Source organism: Eleutherodactylus coqui, unplaced genomic scaffold, assembly GCF_035609145.1.
Source record: "Eleutherodactylus coqui strain aEleCoq1 unplaced genomic scaffold, aEleCoq1.hap1 HAP1_SCAFFOLD_19, whole genome shotgun sequence".
Classification (NCBI taxonomy): Eukaryota; Metazoa; Chordata; class Amphibia; order Anura; family Eleutherodactylidae; genus Eleutherodactylus; species Eleutherodactylus coqui.
The window spans coordinates 3,770,946-3,792,441 of record NW_027102012.1 but is presented as its reverse complement, the minus strand read 5'-3'; the positions used below and the strand labels follow the sequence as shown (position 1 = coordinate 3,792,441).

Genomic DNA, 21,496 nt, shown 5'->3' with positions numbered 1-21,496 from the left:
TGTGACATCATAATGGAGTTGTAAATTCTACCCCCTACTATAAATACATTATGACATCATAATGCAGTTTTACATTATGACATCATAATAGAGTTCTATATTACATAATAATGTTGTTCTACGTTGTATCTTTTGTTATTACTAGATTGTGACATCATAATGGAGTTGTAAATTCTATTACCTGCTATGAATAGATTATGACATCATAATGCAGTTTTACATTATGACATCATAATGGAGTTCTATACTACATTATAATGAAGTTCTACAAAGTATCTTCTGTTATTACTAGATTGTGACATCATAATGGAGTTGTAAATCCTATCCCCTACAATAAATACATTATGACATCATAATGCAGTTTCACATTATGACATCATAATGGCGTTCTATATTACATAATAATGTTTTTCTACATTGTATCTTTTGTTATTACTAGATTCTGACATCATAATGGAGTTGTAAATCCTATCCCATACTATGAATACATTATTACGTCATAATGCAGTTTCACATTATGACATCATAATGGAGTTCTATATTACATAATAATGTTGTTCTACGTTGTATCTTTTGTTATTACTAGATTCTGACATCATAATGGAGTTGTAAATTCTATTACCTGCTATGAATAGATTAAGACATCATAATGCAGTTGTACATTACGACATCAAAATAGAGTTCTATACTACATTATAATGAAGTTCTACATTGTATCTTTTGCTAATACAAGATTGTGACATCATAATGGAGTTGTAAATTCTATCCCCTACCATGAATAGATTATGACATCATAATGCAGTTTCACGTTATGACATCATAACAGAGTTCTATACTAAATTATAATGAAGTTCTACATTGTATCTTTTGTTATTACTAAATTGTGACATCATAATGGAGTTGTAAATCCTATCCACTACAATGAATACATTATGACATCATAATGCAGTTTCACGTTATGACATCATAATGGAGTTCTATATTACATAAAAATGCTGTTCTACATTGTATCTTTTGTTATTACTAGATTGTGACATCATAATGATATTGTAAATTTGATCCCCTACCATGAATAGATTATGACATCCTAATGCAGTTTTACATTACGATATCATAATAGAGTTCTATACTAAAATATAATGGATTTCTACATTGTATCTTTTGTTATTACTAGATTGTGACATCATAATGCAGTTGTAAATGCTATCCCCTACTATGAATAGATTATGATGTCATAATGCAGTTTCACATTATGACATCATAATGAAGTTCTATATTACATAATGTTTTTCTACTTTGTATCTTTTATTATTATTAGATTGTGACATAATGGAGTTGTAGATTCTATCCCCTACCATGAATAGATTATGACATCATAATGCAGTTTCACATTATGACATCATAATGGTGTTCTATATTAAATAAAAATGTTGTTCTACGTTGTATCTTTTTTTATTACTAGATAGTCACATCATAATGCAGTTGTAAATTCTATCCTCTGCCATGAATAGATTATGACATCATAATACAGTTTTACATTACATTATGACATCATAACAGAGTTCTATACTAAATTATAATGAAGTTCTACATTGTCTTTTCTGTTATTACTAGATTGTGACATGACAATTGAGTTGTAAATTCTATCCCCTACTATAAATACATTATGACATCATAATGCACTTTTACATTATGACATCATAATAGAGTTCTATATTACATAATAATGTTGTTCTACATTGTATCTTTTGTTATTACTAGATTGTGACATCATAATGGTGTTGTAAATTATATCCCTTATTATGAATACATTATGACATCATAATGCAGTTTTAAATTATGACATCATAATGGAGTTGAAAATTCTATCCCCTACCATAAATACATTATGACATCATAATGCAGTTTTACAATATGACATCATAATGCAGTTCTATACTACATTATAATGAAGTTCTACATTGTATGTTTTGTTATTACTGGATTGTGACATCATAATGTAGTTGTAAATTCTATTACCTGTTATGAATAGATTATGACATCATAAGGCAGTCTTACATTATGACATCATAATGCAGTTCTATACTACATTATAATGAAGTTCTACATTGTATCTTTTGTTATTACTAGATTAAGAGATCATAATGGAGTTGTAAATTCTATCCCCTACCATGAATAGATTATGACATCATAATGCAGTTTTGCATTATGACATCATAATGGAATTCTATATTACATAATAATGTTGTTCTACATTGTATCTTTTGTTATCACTAGATTGTGACATCATAATGGAGTTGTAAATTCTATTACCTGCTATGAATAGATTATGACATTATAATGCAGTTTTACATTATGACTAGAGATGAGCGAGCGTACTCGGAAAAGCACTACTCGCTCGAGTAATTTGCTTTATTCGAGTATCGCTGTGCTCGTCCCTGAAGATTTTGGTGCCGCTGCGGCTGACAGGTGAGTCGCAGCGGGGGGCAGGGGAGAGCGGGTGGGAGAGAGGGAGAAAAAAGATCTTACCTCCGTTCCTCCCCGCTCTCCCCTGCAGCTCCCCGCTCCGTGCCGGCACCCGAATCTTCAGGGACGAGCACAGCGATACTCGGATAAAGCAAATTACTCGAGCGAGTAGTGCTTTTCCGAGTACGCTCGCTCATCTCTAATTATGACATTATAAAGCAGTTCTAGACTACATTATAATGAAGTTCTACATTCTATCTTTTGTTATTACTAGATTAAGAGATCATAATGGAGTTGTAAATTCTATCCCCTACCATAAATAGATTATGACATCATAATGCAGTTTTACATTACATTATGACATCATAATGGAGCTCTTTACTACATTATAAAGAAGTTCTACATTGTATCGTTTGTTATTACTAAATTGTCACATCATAATGGAGTTGTAAATTCTATCACCTGCTATGAATAGATTATGACATCATAATGCAGTTTTACATTATGACATCATAATGGAGTTCTATTTTACATTATAAATAAGTTGTATGTTGTATCTTGTTATTAATACATTGTGACATCATAATGGAGTTGTAAATTCTATCCCCTACGATTAATAGATTATGACATCATAATGCAGTTTTACATTACATTATGACATGTTAATGGAGTTCTATACTACATTATAATGAAGTTCTACATTGCATCTCTTGTTATTACTAGATTGTGACATCATAATGGTGTTGCAAATTCTATCCCCTACTATAAATACATTATGACATCATAATGCAGTTTTACATTATGACATCATAATGGAGTTCTATATTACATAATAATGTTCTACATTGTATCCTTTGTTACTACTAGATTGTGACATCATAATAGAGTTGTAAATTCTATCCCTTACCATGAATAGATTATGACATCATAATGCAGTTTTACATTACATTATGACATCATAATGGAGTTCTATATCTATATATATAAAATTGAATGTATGTCTGTCTGCGTGCGTGCGTGTCTGCGTGCGTGTCTGTTTGTCCTTTATGCGCTACTACACCATTCATCCGATCGCCATGAAACTTTGGGAAGTTGTTAAGTACACTCCTGGGAAGATTATAGGCATAGTACAAATATCCTACGATAAATGGCGCGCGAGCGTCGTCGAAAGTTACGCCCCCCCCCACGTAGATCGAATAAGTAAGCCACCTGCTATTGTGATGTCATCACTGATGTCATCAACATCGGACGCCCTTGAACATGCCCCAACATGTTCTATAAAGCTGCATTGTGATGTCATTAAGGCTGTATTATGACACGTACAGCTTGGAACCACTAGAGCACGCCAGCCAATTACCATTGGAGTTGGAAGTGGGTAAACAAGTACTAGGATATCTTCCTAAGAAGCCACAGCAGCCGGATAAATTGTATGTTCCACCCAACGGCTATTTTATTCAGCCCGCAAGGGGGAAGCAGCGGCCTACAAAATCTCATTCAGGTAGGTAGGTTCAGTTCTTGGAGGTTGGGGAATGCTTATGGGCAAGGCCTTATGTCTCATCCCAACTTAATTCTCTCACTTCCCAATGTCATAGAAACTTAAAATTTGGCACGAGCATTGATTATGTCATAAATAGGAAAAGTTAATGGGTCCCAACTCGATTATTCAATTCAAAGCGCCAAAGAATTAGCGTTCAAATTTTACGTACGGAATCTAATTCTCTCATTTCCTGATGTCATAGATAGATAGATAGATAGACTGTATGCAATAACCCTGATAGATAGATAGATAGATAGACTGTATGCAATGACACGTACAGCTTGAAACCATAAATACTAGAGCACGCCAGCCATTTACAGTCAGTCTCCATTGGAGTTGGAAGTGGGCAAACATGTACTAGGCTATCTTCCCAAGAAGCCACAGCAGCCGGATAAATTGGATGTTTCACACAACGGCTATTTTATTCAGCCTGCAAGGGGGAAGCAGCGGCCTACAAAACCTCAGTGGTCGCTGCTGCCGTCATCTAGATATATAAAAACGAATGTATGTATGTATGTCTGTCTTCGCAGCAACGCGCGACGGGTACGCTAGTCTATATATATAAAATTGAATGTATGACTGTCTGCGTGCGTGCGTGTCTGCGTGTCTGTTTGTCCTTTATGCGCTACTACACCATTCATCCGATCGCCATGAAACTTTGGGAAGTTGTTAAGTACACTCCTGGGAAGATTATAGGCATAGTACAAATATCCTACGACAAATGGCGCGCGCGCGAGCGTCGTCGAAAGTTACACCCCCCCCACGTAGATCGAATAAGTAAGCCACCTGCTATTGTGATGTCATCACTGATGTCATCAACATCGGACGCCCTTGAACATGCCCCAACATCTATATATATAAAATTGAATGTATGTCTGTCTGCGTGCGTGTTTGTCCTTTATGCGCTACTACACCATTCATCCGATCGCCATGAAACTTTGGGAAGTTGTTGAGTACACTCCTGGGAAGATTATAGGCATAGTACAAATATCCTACGATAAATGGCGCGAGCGTCGTCGAAAGTTACGCCCCCCCCCACGTAGATCGAATAAGTAAGCCACCTGCTATTGTGATGTCATCACTGATGTCATCAACATCGGACGCCCTTGAACATGCCCCAACATGTTCTATAAAGCTGCATTGTGATGTCATTAAGGCTCTATTATGACACGTACAGCTTGGAACCACTAGAGCACGCCAGCCAATTACCATTGGAGTTGGAAGTGGGTAAACAAGTACTAGGATATCTTCCTAAGAAGCCACAGCAGCCGGATAAATTGTATGTTCCACCCAACGGCTATTTTATTCAGCCCGCAAGGGGGAAGCAGCGGCCTACAAAATCTAATTCTCTCATTTCCTGATGTCATAGATAGATAGATAGATAGATAGATAGATAGATAGATAGACTGTATGCAATAACCCTGATAGATAGATAGATAGATAGATAGATAGATAGATAGATAGATAGATAGATAGATAGATAGATAGATAGATAGACTGTATGCAATGACACGTACAGCTTGAAACCATAAATACTAGAGCACGCCAGCCATTTACAGTCAGTCTCCATTGAAGTTGGAAGTGGGCAAACATGTACTAGGCCAGTGATGGCGAACCTTTTAGGGACCGAGTGCCCAAACTACAACCCAAAACCCACTTATGTATCGCAAAGTGCCAACACGTCAGGGGGCGGGGCTTATCACAACGTATGATTTTACCCCCGTCGTTCTAAAAAGGACAAGGCTGTTTCAGAATAGACCGGGTGCAGATTCTGACTGCTTTTTGGACGCGGAAATACTGCAGAATGTGCTCAGCGGAGATTTCTGTGGAAAATTCTGCAGCATTTCCGCATCTAAAAAGCAGTCAAAATCTGCACCCGGTCTATTCTGAAAGAGCCCTGCCCATTTCTGCCACATGTACACATACCCCAGCGGTAATAGTGACACCTTCACCCCAGCGATAATAGTGACATCCCACAGCAGTAATAATAGTGACACTCCCCCCATTAGTAATAAGAGTGACATACCCCAGCGGTAAACCTCAGTGGTCGCTGCTGCCGTCATCTAGATATATAAAAACGTAGTATGTATGTATGTCTGTCTTCGCAGCAACGCGCGAACATGCCCCAACATGTTCTCATAAGCTGCATTGTGATGTCATTAAGGCTCTATTATGACACGTACAGCTTGGAACCACTAGAGCACGCCAGCCAATTACCATTGGAGTTGGAAGTGGGTAAACAAGTACTAGGATATCTTCCTAAGAAGCCACAGCAGCCGGATAAATTGTATGTTCCACCCAACGGCTATTTTATTCAGCCCGCAAGGGGGAAGCAGCGGCCTACAAAATCTCATTCAGGTAGGTAGGTTCAGTTCTTGGAGGTTGGGGAATGCTTATGGGCAAGGCCTTATGTCTCATCCCAACTCGATTATTCAATTCTAAGCGCAAAAGAATTAGCGTCCAAATTTTATGTACGGAATTTAATTCTCTCATTTCCCAATGTCATAGAAACTTGAAATTTGGCTCGAGCATTGATTATGTCATAAATAGGAAAAGTTAATGGGTCCCAACTCGATTATTCAATTCAAAGCGCCAAAGAATTAGCGTTCAAATTTTACGTACGGAATCTAATTCTCTCATTTCCTGATGTCATAGATAGATAGATAGATAGATAGATAGATAGATAGATAGATAGATAGACTGTATGCAATAACCCAGATAGATAGATAGATAGATAGACTGTATGCAATGACACGTACAGCTTGGAACCATAAATACTAGAGCACGCCAGCCATTTACAGTCAGTCTCCATTGGAGTTGGAAGTGGGCAAACATGTACTAGGCTATCTTCCCAAGAAGCCACAGCAGCCGGATAAATTGGATGTTCCACACAACGGCTATTTTATTCAGCCTGCAAGGGGGAAGCAGCGGCCTACAATCATCTAGATATATAAAAACGAATGTATGTATGTCTGTCTGTCTTCGCAGCAACGCGCGACGGGTACGCTAGTAGCATATACAACAAGAAGGTTTCCACTAAATATAACTACAGAGCCCCAAGGTCCCCCCGCCCCCCCAAACTACAGAGCCCCGAGGTCTCTCCCTATACAACAAATACAGAGCTACAAGGTCCACCCCCTACTAAACAGCAACTACAGAGCCACAAGGTTTCCACTAAATGGTATTGGTGTATTATGTCGTCACCGGAAGTAAGGGGTGGCGACATAATACACCTGTCAACTTCTGATTGGCTGGGGACAGAGGACTGCGGTGTGGCTGGGAGCAGTGGCGGCAGAGGACAGCGCCGAGCCTGGGAAGCGACAGAGAGGACTGCATCGAGCTGCACAGCTGCCAGAGGCTGGAGGCACCAGAGGACAGTGCAGAGGCTGCGACTGCCAGCCTCTGAAATACCCCAAGTGCCGTTACACACAGCACGAGGAGACAGTGGCCAAAGCAGGAGTGGCGCTGGCTGAGGGACAGCAGACCACAACTGTGAATTAGCGGGGCGCCACAGAGCACACCGCCGGCGGCAGACCGGCCCACAACGAGCACTGACTGATGGCTGCAGCATGTGGAAGTACTTTTGCCTGCCCTGCCTGGTTAGGGGTTAGTTTTCCTGTTTGGCTTCGCTTATTCGCTGTAAATGCTGTAACATGGCAGCATTTACAGCAAATAAGCTAAGCCTAAGGGGAAAACTAACCCCTTACCATAACAGGGCAGGGCAGGCAAAAATATTTCCACACGCTCCTAGCACCTTAAAGCATTGAGCCAATCGGGAGCTAGGGGTGTGACAGGGGTGTTCCTACTGTCAAATCCCTAGCTTCCGGTGGCAACATAATCCACCAGTACCCCACGAAATTGCAAATAAAGATCCACAAAGCCTGTCAAAATGTGGCATAATGCAATACTATGGTATTGCATTATACTGTAAGAGTGATCAAACAATCACAAGTTCAAATCCCCTTAAAAGGACTAAAAGAAAAAAACTTTTTATTACTGCAAAAAGTAAAGGCTCTGTAGTTGCAGTTTGGGGTGGGAGTGTGTGGCTCTGTAGTTGCGGTTTGGGGTGGGAGTGTGTGGCTCTGTAGTTGCGGTTTGGGGTGGGAGTGTGTGGCTCTGTAGTTGCGGTTTGGGGTGGGAGTGTGTGGCTCTGTAGTTGCTATATTTAGTGGAAGCCTGGCTCTACTTGCTATTAAGCAACCTTTCACATGGGACATAATTAGTGCACATGGACTTTTTATACCTCTATAGGGCTTGAATAGTGCCATTAAAAAATACAACTCCCACAAAACAAAACAAGCCCTCATACAACGGCAGCAGAAAATTAGTTATGATTTATTGAAAGTTGGGCAAGTTACAATTTATTGAAATCAAAAATCTGGGGGAGAAATTAGGTCTGTATCCTTGGCTTAATAATTCAGTTCTGGAAAACCCCACAGTATTGCAGATGTCTAATCACTGAGGATCCAACGACTGAGACCCCCCAGCGGTCCAGAGAGCAGCATCCCCCCTGAATGCCTCGTGGAATGGAGCAGCGGTGTACATGCGTGACTATCGCTTTTTTGCGCTCAGCAACCTCCATTCATCTTATAGAAGGGAGTGAAATGGCGCTTAAGCATGCGCACCGCTACTCCAGTCACAGTGCGTTCAGAGTGCGCTGTTCACTGGGGGTCCTGTGCAGATGGGATATACTGTCTAGTGAGAAAACCCCTAAAGCAGACCTGGAGACATGAAGATGGCCGCCCAGCTTCTCGGACCGCCTGCTGCACACTGCATTAGTCTAAGACATCACACCTGCGGAGTAACCAGTGCTGCCAAGTCCGATCAGAGCGTAGTGTAAGCGTATTTGCGAAGTGGGATTTGCCCATGCAAAATGCACTGTAAACTACGCAAGATGTGCGCAATTGCATGCGAAAAAAAAAAAACATGCACCAATGCTCTCAGCCATTTAAATGGCTGATAGCTTCAGGAGTTCCAAATGTTCTCTCTATGCACAAATGCACGGAGAGATAGAAAAGGCTGCACATTTTTATTGCACAACCGCATTGTGCACGAGCGCCAAATACGTGCGTGTGAACGAACCCACTGGGGAGAGGATGGAGGGGGAAAGAAACAATGGGTTCTATTTTCAGCATATTGTGTGCACAAATATGGTTGTGCAACTCTGGTTTAGGCTACGGATGAGTACTGTGAACAGTCTGCATCAGGCGGGCAGGGAAGTGGTTCAGCCATTTTTGTTCCTTCAGGCCCCCGAAGGTGACAGCAGACTGTAGCCGGGCCAGCAGAGATCTTGTGTCGTCATCCAACCTCGCAATATCATTGGGGTCAATGGGGGTGAAGGGTGAGCAGCAAGGAGCAGCGACCACAAGCCATACAGAGCAAAACTCCAACCTTGGGGACGCAGCCAGCGGGGGCCACGCACCGCCCAACCCCGGGGACGCAGCCGGCGGGGGCCACGCACCGCACCACCCCGGGGACGCAGCCACCGGGGCCACACAACGCACCACCTCGGGGACGCAGCTGTAGAGCTATGCACCGCACCACCCCAGTATTTCTGTTTCGGTGGTTTAGTTGAATAATATCACATAGCCCTTATCAGCTGACCACAAACTGTAGTTGTCTGGGCCATATGACACATCTGCTTGTATCGGTCAGTAATGCGAGGGGCTCACCGATTACCTCCAAGATGGCTGACTGTTTCCCACCCAACTTCCTAGACACATAATGCCCCACAAGCAGCTGTACTGACACCAGGCCGTCTCTTCATACACTGCTGCCAATGAGAAAGCAGTCTAATAAGCCGAGCACGGAGCCCACTCATAGTCCGTGAAGCCTCTTGTCCGGCACCTCAGCTCGCAGCCGCCTTTCACGCTTCCCCCCTCAGTGCAGAGAGCTCACTGCGCGGGAAAGGAGCCGATCACGTGGGGCTCATGGAGCAGGAAACCCGCCGTCCTCCTTCCAGAACATTCCTGCACTTCATCGGGGCTCCAACCGGAAGTGGTGGGCGGGACATAGGTTTTATAGATTCGGGGGGAGAGAGAGAGAAAGACACAGCAGGCGGCTTTCAGAGGTCGGCCCGCGCGCATCCAGTCAGCAGAGGCCGACCGCGCGGCGGGAGGATGCGGCTCGTGAGGTAACTTCATCCGTGGAGGCCCGTCAGGCTGGCAGCGTCCTGTAGCGGCAGCTCAGCGCTGACAGGGGGGACGCGGCCGGCTCCTGTGAGGGGCGCTAGTATTCCCTCATGGTTAGCGCTCTCATGCAGTTGTGGCTCTTCCCCCAGGGGGCGCCCTCCTGTGTATTGTGTGCTGTAGTGTGTATGATATGGCGTTAGATGTAATCCCCCTCTGTGTTGTGCTGCTCGCAGTTCTCACGGCCTCTCCAGGACCCGGCATGTTGTGGTGTATTGTCTGCACTGCAGCCCTGTTTCCCATGGTGCCATATAAACCTCTGGGCACAATTATTGTGGCATTTATACACCATGCCGCCGGGTGACAGCGGGAAACCAGGAAGACCGTGCAGGACGGCATGTGTGAGATATGCAGTATGTGGCGGTATGGCGGTCACACTGGTAATCCTGTGTGAGGAGGTAACTGGCTGGATCACGCTGTGCGCTGACACCTGTCACTTTACATGGGGCTGCCGAGGTAGCCGCACCGCCCGTCCATCAGCCACACTGAAGCTGATTCGTGGCCAGCCACAATGGTGTCCCTGCGGGGGAGGGGCGACCCCTGAAGTGCCGGGCAGAGGGGGACATCGGAGTCCTGTTCTCTAGATCGGTGGGCTCTGAGCAGTGAGACCCCCAATCAGCAGGTCGCCCCCTTATACACCCAGCGATTTCCCGCACGCTCGTGTGAATGAGCCTTAAAGGGCATCACAATGCTGAGACTATTAGGCAGAAATTCTGGTATTTTGGGGCTGTAAAACAAGTGTACCTTCACATGTAAATGAGCAGCGGCTTTACTGTGTGGAGTGTGTAAGACCCGGTAACAACCGCTACATGGCTCTATTTGTGCCTCCGGGGACAGCGGACAGAATGTGAGCGCAAAACAGACAGCGGCGTGCACCGTCTTGGTGCGTATTACACACATACTCTCCGTGTGAGGCGCTCCCAGCTTGTGGGGGATCCGGGGGCCACTGCAATGCCCTGCCGTCACACCTGCAGTAATTTTAGGGGAAGGGCTTTAAATCGAAGCCTAAAAAATCATCCCTAGCTGTAGTAAAAAGTAAAATCTATACTGGCCTGTCTTCTCCCCGCACGGCTGTGAAGCTTTTCAGCAGGCAGGGACTTAAAATCCCCGCTGCTGAAAGGGCTGCGTCTGATTGGCTGAGTGCTCAGCCAATCACAGGCAGTGCTCAGCCATTCATTGAACAACAGCTGAGCGATGCCTTTGATCGGTCACAGTGCTCAGCCAATCACAGGCAGCGCTCAGCCATTTATTGAACAGCTGAGCGATGCCTATGATTGGTCACAGTCCTCAGCCAATCACAGGCAGCGCTCTACCATTTATTAAATTCAATGCTTGCTGGAGGCAGGACATTTAAGCCCCAGATCCAGAAAGCAATTCTCTGTCAGCATAGAGGAGGGAGTGACAGCCTGCAGACCATTGGGAAGACGACACGCCGGCGACAGGTGAGTATAGAAACTCCCGCTCCCCCCCCCCCGAGCCTTAGCTTGTGAGTTTTTGACTTGCAAGCAGGCTTGTATCCCAAATTTTTGCTCGGAAATTGGAGCAAAAATTAGGGAAAGAGCCTGCTCGCAAGTGAAAAACTCTCCAGCCAAGGCACTCGTAACCCGAGGTACCGCTGTATAGGTAAATATGGCCGCTGGCCGGGATTTATGGTGGAAACAATGTACAAAACCGCAGCGGGAAAACTGCTTATGTTGTTGCCGCGGTTTTGATGCGGTTTCAGTTTTCACCACAATTGCATCAAAGCTGTAGCAAAAACGTGGGCAGTTTGGTCAATGTTGTTTTTTACTGAACTCCAACCGCCCCGTGTGAATACAGCCTAAAGTATCTTGGGAAGTAACTTGAGATATAAAGGTAGGAGGGAAAGCGCCATCTAAAGGTAGCGGACGCACCATATGTGTGAAGGCCTTGTTCTCGGAGGACTGGGGATGCTCAGAGGAGATTGTAATATCTCAACACTGAATGTTCTGAAATAAGGATGCTATTGGGGAACCCCTGTATGGGGGAAACATTGTGAATGGGACGCAATGCTAGATTGGTGCCACTGCCTCTGTAATCTCAGCATTGGGGTCCTGACTTGCTATTGACTGTGTTGACCGAGACTCTATATAAAAATACAAGTGCGATATGATATATGTAATATGTTCATGGGCAGAAGAAACAAGGGGGCATATCCGTATTACTTAAGCGTAGAGATGAGCGAGCATACTCACTAAGTACCTGCCCAGGACTGATGGGCGCTGAGCAGTCGGAGAGTTGCAGGGTTTTTACCTTGACTCAGGGATTGCTTGGATTCTAACATGTTGGTAATAGGAATCTCTGAGGCGTCTCAAAGGTGTTTGAGCTCTCTAGAGACGTTCATTCTCCATAAATAAGGTCATTATTTTTTGCCCCTACTGAAGACTTATAGGATATCCATTGGATAGCGGCGATCACGGAGCCCGGCAACATCTCCTGCCTCCCGGCTACCTTCAGTAGCCGGAAAACAGGAGATTTCAAATGCCCCATGGCGATCTGGTTATCTGCACATGCATCACCATTTTAACTAAGGCGCACATGCGCAGAAGACGCCGGAGGGTCCGCTCCCGCCCAGATCGTCGCCGGACATCACGCAGGATGGAGGTGAGTAGTTTTAGCCTCCCTCGTGGGTACATTCTGTGAGGGGAGCTGAAACTTTAACTTTTTATTTACCTTATTGCGATCGGCGCCATCCATCGGATAGCACCGATCGCATTGCTGGGTGGGGGCTCCCCGTGGGCCCTCATGATTGCTCCATGTTGTCAGCTACCCCCTGGAACCGACAACATGGAGCTGTCACGTCCACAGCCCATGGGGCTTTAATCCTTAGAAGATGCATGTTTTTACGTCCTCTGGGATTAAAGCCCACTTAGCTAGGATGTAAAAACACTATGGGGCCGTCACTAAGGGGTAAAAGCATGCAGATTTGTTTTGCTGACCTTTTAGCACAGAAAACAAGTCGCAGCATGCTCCATTGCAGTGCGGTTCCCACGGTAAAGCAGGAGTTTAAAAAAAATCTCCACTGCACATGTGCGATGGCCGGCGCTCCTGCACACATCTGCAGTGAAGAAAATTGAAGATCCGGACAGACACACAGAAGACCCGAACGGGTAAGCAGGGTCGGATTCCGCTCCGAGGACATGAGGCCTAATGTGTTCCGGAAAAAGTAAGGGTGCTAAAATGAGGCTGCGGGAGATAAGCTACAGAGTTTTCCAGTCACGAATTAGCAAGAAGTTTGCAGTCACAAAGGGGGACAAACGTAGTACATTTACTTGTTATCAGGAATATGTTACACTTATAAAAGAAACAAAAAATACACCAAAACCAAACCAACCGAAAGGACTGACCACCTGCCAGAACATAATCCAGGCGGAGCTCAGAGAGATGGCATGGCATGGAGCGCCAGAGATGCGGGCAGATTGTCAGAGACGATAAATGTTTCATCCTGTAAGAATGACAAACAGACGTTAGTGTGATGTTATCTGCGTATCCAGTCATACACCGACTACTGCACTGCTATATGAACGTGCTAGAGATAAAGATCACTAATTAGAATCCATTTATGGGTACGTTCACACCTAGTGGAAAGTCTGCATCATTTCCGTATCATTCTTGGTGCAGATCTGCAGCGGACTTTACCCCTTCTATGGAAAGGGTGAAATCCGCACCGTTTCCGTAACGTTGGTGTAAATCTGCAGCTGCGTCTGAACGCACCCTATGGAATATTTTTGTTAAAGGGAAAAAAATAATTCTCTTTTAACCCCTTAATGATGCAGCGCCTTTTTTTTCTACTTTTGTTTCTTCCTCCCCCTTTTAAAAAATTGTATCTCCCTTATTTGTCCATGTATGAGGGCTTGTTTTTTGCGGGACGAGTTGTATGTTTCAATGGTGCTATTTAATGTACCTTAGAATTTTTTAAACATTTTTCAGTACCTTATAAGTGGAGTAAAATTAAAAAAAAACAAACAAAAAAACCCACGTCATTCCGCCATCTTTCAGTGCATCCTGTTTCTAGCTACAACAAAAATGACACAATAACCTTATTCTATGAGTCACTACTATTATTATTATACCAAACTTTTATAGTGTTTTTTTGCTGTACTACTAAGAAAAAAATACAAGACATTTAATTTTTTAGAATTATTCTCTGCTGCAAAAACGTTTTTATTTTTCCATCGACATAGTTGAGTATGGGCTCATTTCTGGCGAGACATCCTGTAGTTTATGTTCGTACCATTTCGGAATACATAAGACTTTTTGATCGCTTTTTTATTGCATTTTTTCTGGGAGATGGTGACTGAAAGTGCATTTCTGATGTTCTTTTTTTTTTTCCGGACGAAGTTCACCGTGTGCTGTAAATAATGCGCTGTAAATAGATCAGACTTTTAGGCCTCATGTCCACAGGGAAAATCAGGCCCGCTACGGATTCTACATGTAGAATCCGTAGCGGGTCCCTCCTGCCCCGCGGACATGAGCGCTTAAAATAAGAATTTAAAAGAATTTACCTATCCGTAGCGGGCAGGGAAAGTCTGCTGTTCCTCACGGCCGGATCTTCATTTTCGGCCGGCGGATGAATTCGTCACGCCGGCGGCACGTCGTCGATGTGCCGCGCGCATGCGCCGGGCACATCCGCCGAGCCGAAGCAAGAAAGATCCGGCCGTGAGGAATAGAAGACCTTCCCGGTCCGCTCCGGATGGGTAAATACTTTTAAATTCCTATTTTAGGTCTCCCGCGGATCCGGACGGCTTCCATAGGCTTCAATAGAAGCCCGCGGGAGCCGTCCCCGCGGGAGACCCGCACGAAAATGGAGCATGGTCCAGATTTTTTCATGCTCCATTTTTTTTTTAAATCCGTTTTATTGACCATCCGCGGGTAGATAAATACCCGCGGGTGGTCAATGCATCCCTATGGGATGCGGATCCGCGCGCGGGAGATCCGCTGCGGATCTTAAATCATATTTTGCCCGTGGACATGAGGCCTTACAGACGCAGCGATACCAATTATGTATTTTTGTTTTATGATTTAGATTTTATTATAGATATGGCAAAGGAGGGTGATTTAAATTTTTATTATAATTTTTTTTTTTTTACACAATTAGTAAAACTTTATTGATCTGATTTTAACTTTTTTTTTTTAGGACCACAACTTGATCGCTCCTGCCATGGCATTACATCATACTGCAATCTGACAGGCAGCCTATCAATCCATCCCTGGCTGCCACCAGCACAGCTTCCTGCAATCTCACACGGGGCGTTAAAGGGTTAAAAACCGCGATTGGCTGTGCTGCTGATTGCAGCTATTGCCCGCGGGTGTCAACTGTAGTAAACAGCAGGCGCCCCACGATCTCTCTTCATAATACCCCAATGCTGCATGATGTAAATGTACGTCATATAGAGGGAAGGGGTTAGGGACTGTCACCTTTTTTTCCCCCATTTTTGTTTTTTCCTCCCCAATTTTAAAAAATCATAACTCTTTTATTTTAAATTCCGCCATCTTTGATTGCGTCTTCTTTCTACGGTGTAAACATTGCAACAAAAATGACCTGATAACTTTATTTCCAGAGCGTCATCCCGACGGCCCCATTACATATGGAGGTTGCCCTCTGACCCAGGTAGGGACAGGAAGAGTTTAAAAGCACCTCCCTTTCCACCCGTGCTTCAGTGTCTTCCTGTCCCTACGGTGGGACAGAGGAGCAGCTCCAGAGCTGCAGGAGATAGGAAGCTGCGGAGGCAAGAAGACTTACCGCAAAGAAATACTTACCGCACGCTGTGCGGCCCCCCTGGAGGGGTAGAGGTCGGGGCCGCACACTCAAGAGTCCCTGCATCCCCGACCTGCGCCGCCGACGGAGCCGTCAGTCGCCTAGTAGCGCTGGTCTCCCTCGCGCGGATCGCATGTTCGGGCCGCCGCTGCTGTGATGGGATAGTTCCTCCTGGCAGGGGAACGGCAGCGGCGGCCTCCCTGGACCTCGGGCGCATAGCGGTGACGTCATCCGGCGTGGTGACGTCACGCGCACAACGTAGGGGGCGTGGCTACCGGCGAAAACCCGGAAATGGCGCCAAATTCGAAAATCCTCCCCATAAAAGCAGGCTAAACTCCATGGAGGTTCCTGCTGACTGCCAGACAAGTGTATGTGAGTATGTCTACCCGCGACAGCTCAGCACGTGAGGGAGAGATTGACACCCTACCAACTGTAAGTAGGCTATACGCCAAAACATGCGCAAATGGTCACTTGTACAGCGGATGCATATATGTTCCCTTTCTTGTCTCCCCTCTCCCCCACTTTCATGGGTAGATGGATAAGGAGGGTCCAAAGAAAATGGACCCGAGGAAAAAATCGAAAAAATGCGTCCTCTGCAACAAAAGGCTCGAGGAGAGCTATAAAAAACCCCTATGCGAGGAGTGAGTGTATTACCGCAAGTAATGCTCCTGAATCCAACGCTTGCACTGCTATAACAGTGAATTGCTCTGCCTTCACAGATGCACGGGGAAAATTCTCGCAGAGGAGAAAGCAGCATTCAAATCCGATATCCGCTGCATGATAAGGGAAGAGCTGCAGGCTTCCATGGCGTCCCTTCCCCAGGCCCAGCCAGGTCCGTCACGGGTCCCTAAAAGACCTAGACAGACCGAGTCGGCGAGTTCGATCTCCGGTGAATCGCTGGAGCTCCTATCCGAAGGGGAATTAGAGGACCCACCGGTTCCCATAGAAGACGAGAAGAAATATTACTTCTCATCAAGCGACATTGCGCACCTCATCAAGGCGGTGAGGGAAACAATGCAAATTGAGGAAGATAACCCGCCGAGAACAATCCAGGATGAGATGTTTGGCGGCCTCCGATCTAGAAGAAAGATCATGTTCCCAGTCAACCAGACGCTGCAACAAGTGATCACAGATGAATGGCAGGAACCGGAAAAAAGGATCACTGTTCCAAAAGAGATCCGAAACCGGCTCGCATTCGCTACCGAGGACGTCCGCCTGTACAGGGAAACCCCCAAGGTGGACATCCAGATCGCAAAAGTGGCCAAGAAGACCCTCTTGCCCTTCGAGGACACCTCCCAGCTATCCGATCCGATGGATAAAAAAATCGACGGATTAATGAAGAAAGCCTGGGAGGCAACATCCCTCACCATCGAGGCTAACATAGCCTCAACCTCAGTGGCTAGATCCATGACGCTCTGGCTAAACAGGCTAGAAGCCTCCATAAAGGATCGGGCCCCCAGAGAGGAGTTGGCCAGCTGTCTCCCCCTCTTAAAAATGGCTACCGCCTTCCTGGCTGACGCATCAGCGGAGACGGTAAGATACGGGGCAAAAACCGGAGTCCTCAGCAACTCAGCGAGAAGGGCACTATGGCTGAAGACTTGGGCCGCAGACATTACATCCAAAAATAAGCTCTGCGCCATCCCCTTCCAAGGGGAATATATGTTTGGGCCCGTCCTGGACAAAATCCTGGAAAAAGTCGGCGACAAGAGTAAAACCCTGCCTGACAGACAACCTTTCAGGAAACCATCCTTCCCGAAGAGGACGCGCCAGCCTCCTCCCGAAGTTAAAGGGAAAGGGAAGACTGGAAGATGGTCGTACCCCAAGGGAGGTCGGGGTAAGGAAGTCCAACCCTCCCCTGAACAAACAGGGGGTAGATTAGCGGGCTATCTAAGCCAGTGGCAAGGGGTAACGTCTAACCCCTGGGTACTCCGAATAATCGAAGTAGGGTACCAAATTGAATTCCACTCGCTACCCCCTAGGAGATTCCTTATAACCTCCCCGGGGTCCCTACAGGAACAAGGGAACCTCATAAAAGGCGTTCAGGAACTTAAGGACCTAGGGGTCATTGCGCAAGTCCCCGATCACGAAAGGGGTGAGGGATTCTATTCCCCCCTATTTCTAATAAAAAAACCGAATGGTTCCATTAGGACTATATTTAATCTTAAAGCCCTAAATAAATTTATCTCGTACAAAAAATTCAAGATGGAAACAGTAAGATCCATCGTCCCACTAATAGATCGAGATAGTGTAATGTGCACCATAGATCTTAAAGATGCATATTACCATGTCCCAATAACGGCAGCCCATCACAAGTACCTGAGGTTTGCTCTGCGGGAGGGAGACAAGATCCAACATTACCAATTCACGGCCCTTCCATTCGGAATCTCCACCGCCCCTCGGGTATTCACGAAAATCGTAATAGAGATGGTAGCCTACTTCAGGCGGAATCAGATCCGCATATTTCCGTATCTGGATGACTTTTTGTTGGTGTCAAGGACGGAAAAGACCATGCGTATAGACCTATCCATGGTCTTATCCACCCTAAACAGTTTAGGGTGGATAGTTAACAAGCAGAAGTCCGACTTGAACCCTGGTACACAAAAGGTGTACCTGGGAGTATTACTAGACTCCCACATCCAGGAATCCCGGCTTCCATCATCTAGGAAGGAAGACCTCACCCAAAGAGTAAAATCCTTCTGTCAGACTACGGCGGTTTCCATTAGAGAAACAATGAAGGTGCTGGGCATCCTGACGGCTTGCATTCAGATAGTCCCATGGGCACAAGCCCATACCCGGCAATTACAAGGATTTATCCTTGCCAACTGGGACAAACGGCAGACATCCCTGGATAAGAAGGTGAGCCTGTCCGTCCGAGTCAAAGAGTCCCTACGCTGGTGGACCTCACAGAGGAACCTAAGCAAAGGTACCTCTTGGTCACAAGAATCTACCGTACCCATCACAACAGATGCCAGCAAAACGGGATGGGGAGCCCAAGTAGCCGACCAAAATCTACAGGGGATTTGGGACCCCCAAGTAGCTAAACGCTCATCCAATTTCAGAGAACTAAGGGCAATCTGGGAAGCCCTTCAGGCGGCAGAACCCCTTATAAAAGGAAGGCATGTCAAAATCCTAACCGATAATATGACAGCTCTGTCATTTGTTCGTCACCAGGGGGGAACGCGACACCCGCACCTGCAACGACTGGCAACAGAGATACTCCGCTGGGCGGAATCCAACGTGCTGTCCCTCTCAGCGATCCACTTAAAAGGGTCCACAAACGTCGCTGCCGACTTCCTGAGCAGACAGAGCATCCATCCAGGAGAATGGGGACTGAATCAGCGAGTCTTCGACCAACTAATCTGCCAGTGGGGAGAACCGCAGATAGACCTGTTCGCCACGAAGAGAAATTCAAAGTGCCAGGACTTTTACTCGCTGAACCCCAGAGACAATCCACGCGGGGTAGACGCCCTGTCCCAAAGCTGGGACATGGACCTAGCCTACGCCTTTCCTCCCTTCCCACTGATCCCCCGCACCCTCAGGAAAATCCAAACCAGCCGGGCGTCAGTCATACTAGTTGCCCCTATGTGGGACAAAAGGCCCTGGTATCCCCTGCTAAAAGCCTTGGCGATCCGGGGTCCATTCCTACTACCAGCCGTAGAAGATCTTCTCCTCCAGGGCCCACTAACATACCCAGGGGTCGAGAAATTGAAGCTAGCAGCATGGATGCTGAAAGCATGATACTGCGTGGGAAGGGACTCTCCCATAATGTAATTACTACCCTAACAAAAAGCCGTAAACCTATCACGATAGCTATCTACGATAGGATATGGAAAAAATTCACAGAGTTCTGTAAAATAGAGCCAGGGAAAATCCCAGGAATTGACATTCCCGTAATCCTGGAATTTTTGCAGGCAGGCCTAGAAAAAGGCCTTAGTCCTAGAACCCTTAAAGTCCATACAGCAGCACTAGGGTCCTATCTAGATTTTCCCTTGGCAGAACACCGCTGGGTGCGTAGGTTTCTCAAAGGGGCAGAACGGCTTCGACCCTTTGTTAGAGAAACCTTTCCTACCTGGGACCTAAATATAGTCTTAACTAGCTTTTGCCAATCCCCCTTCGAACCCCTCTCACAACTCCCCTTGAGGATGCTCACACTAAAAGTTACCCTTTTAGTTGCCATAACATCGGCTCGGAGAATAGGGGAATTGCAAGCATTACATTGTATTGAACCATACATGGTAATACAAGACGACAGGATTACCTTCAAACTAGACCCAGCCTTCCTTCCGAAGGTAGTGTCAAAATTTCATAGGGAGCAGACGATCACTCTGCCCTCCTTCTGTCAAAATCCCCGTAACGAGAAAGAGAGAGAATTTCATAACCTAGACGTTAGGAGAGCTGTTCTAGTGTACCTAGAGGCCACCCGCTCTTTCCGTAAAAATAATAACCTCTTCATTCAATTTCAGGGGCTGGCAAAAGGAAAGACGGCAACTAAGAGCACCATCGCGAGGTGGATCAAGACCGCCATCCAAGAGGCATATAAAGCCAGGGGTCTCGACCCTCCGGGAAAAATTAGAGCTCACTCCACTCGCTCTCTTTCCTCCTCTTGGGCAGAAAAAGGCCAGGCGTCTGCCGAGCAGATCTGCAAGGCGGCGACCTGGTCGAGTATACATACATTTACCCGACATTACAGGGTTAACGTCCAGTCGGACAAAGACCTGAGTTACGGACGTAAAGTCCTTCAGGCAGTGGTCCCACCCTAGGGCCACGTATAATTTGGTATACTCCATATGTAATGGGGCCGTCGGGATGACGCTCTGGAAAGACACGGATTACTTACCGGTAGTCCCTTTTCCAGGAGTCATCACGACGGCCCATAGTTCCCTCCCCTTTAAGAATAATTTATGTTCTTTAAATGTAAATATGACCGAATAAAGGTAAAATTTGGTTTAGTAAACATTGTCCACCGTAATGATTTATAAGTCACTGAAGCACGGGTGGAAAGGGAGGTGCTTTTAAACTCTTCCTGTCCCTACCTGGGTCAGAGGGCAACCTCCATATGTAATGGGGCCGTCGTGATGACTCCTGGAAAAGGGACTACCGGTAAGTAATCCGTGTCTTTTAAGGGTCAGTACGATTACTAGGATACCAAATTTACCAAGTTTTTGTTGTTGTATTGCTTTTATTAATAAATTTTTAAAATTACTATCTGCTGCCATTTTCTGACAGCTATAACTTTTTAGTTTTTCCGTTGACATTGTTATGCTACATCTCATATTCTGCGAGATGTCCTGTAGTTTTCGTTGGTACCATTCTGGAGTACATATGACTTTTTATTACATTTTTTTCTTGGAGACGAAGTGACCATAAAAGTGCAATTCTGGCGTTCTTTATTTTTTTTCTGACGACGTTCACCATGCGGAGTATATAATGTTTTACATTGATAGATCGGACTTTTGCAGGCACAGCGATACGAAACATGTATTCTTGTTTTATTATTTCGATTCTTTTATTATAAAATAGCAAAAGGAT

At 45.4% G+C, this 21,496-nt stretch overlaps 1 protein-coding gene across 2 annotated transcripts; it reads left to right on the top strand.

Annotated features, from left to right (window-relative positions):
• Positions 1-15,784: 15,784 nt before the first annotated feature.
• On the top strand, positions 15,785-20,921 carry LOC136594203 (lamina-associated polypeptide 2, isoforms alpha/zeta-like). Of its 2 annotated transcripts, none has more exons than XM_066588677.1 (2): positions 15,785-17,801; positions 20,431-20,921. In XM_066588677.1, exons 1-2 carry the CDS (start codon positions 16,745-16,747, stop codon positions 20,457-20,459), a joined length of 1,086 nt encoding a protein of 361 aa, XP_066444774.1. In that variant the 5' UTR covers positions 15,785-16,744; the 3' UTR covers positions 20,460-20,921. The 2 variants fall into 2 exon arrangements, 1 of the variants encoding a protein (XP_066444774.1); XR_010788506.1 differs by lacking the exon at positions 15,785-17,801 and adding an exon at positions 19,310-19,734.
• Positions 20,922-21,496: the final 575 nt, after the last annotated feature.

Excerpts from the sequence above, each read along its gene's own strand:
- LOC136594203 (XM_066588677.1), top strand. The coding sequence starts at position 16,745 with ATGATAAGGGAAGAGCTGCAGGCTTCCATGGCGTCCCTTCCCCAGGCC. Across the intron at positions 17,802-20,430 it reads GTACCCCAAGGGAGGTCGGG|GGGCTGGCAAAAGGAAAGAC; the intron begins GTAAGGAAGTCC and ends ATTCAATTTCAG.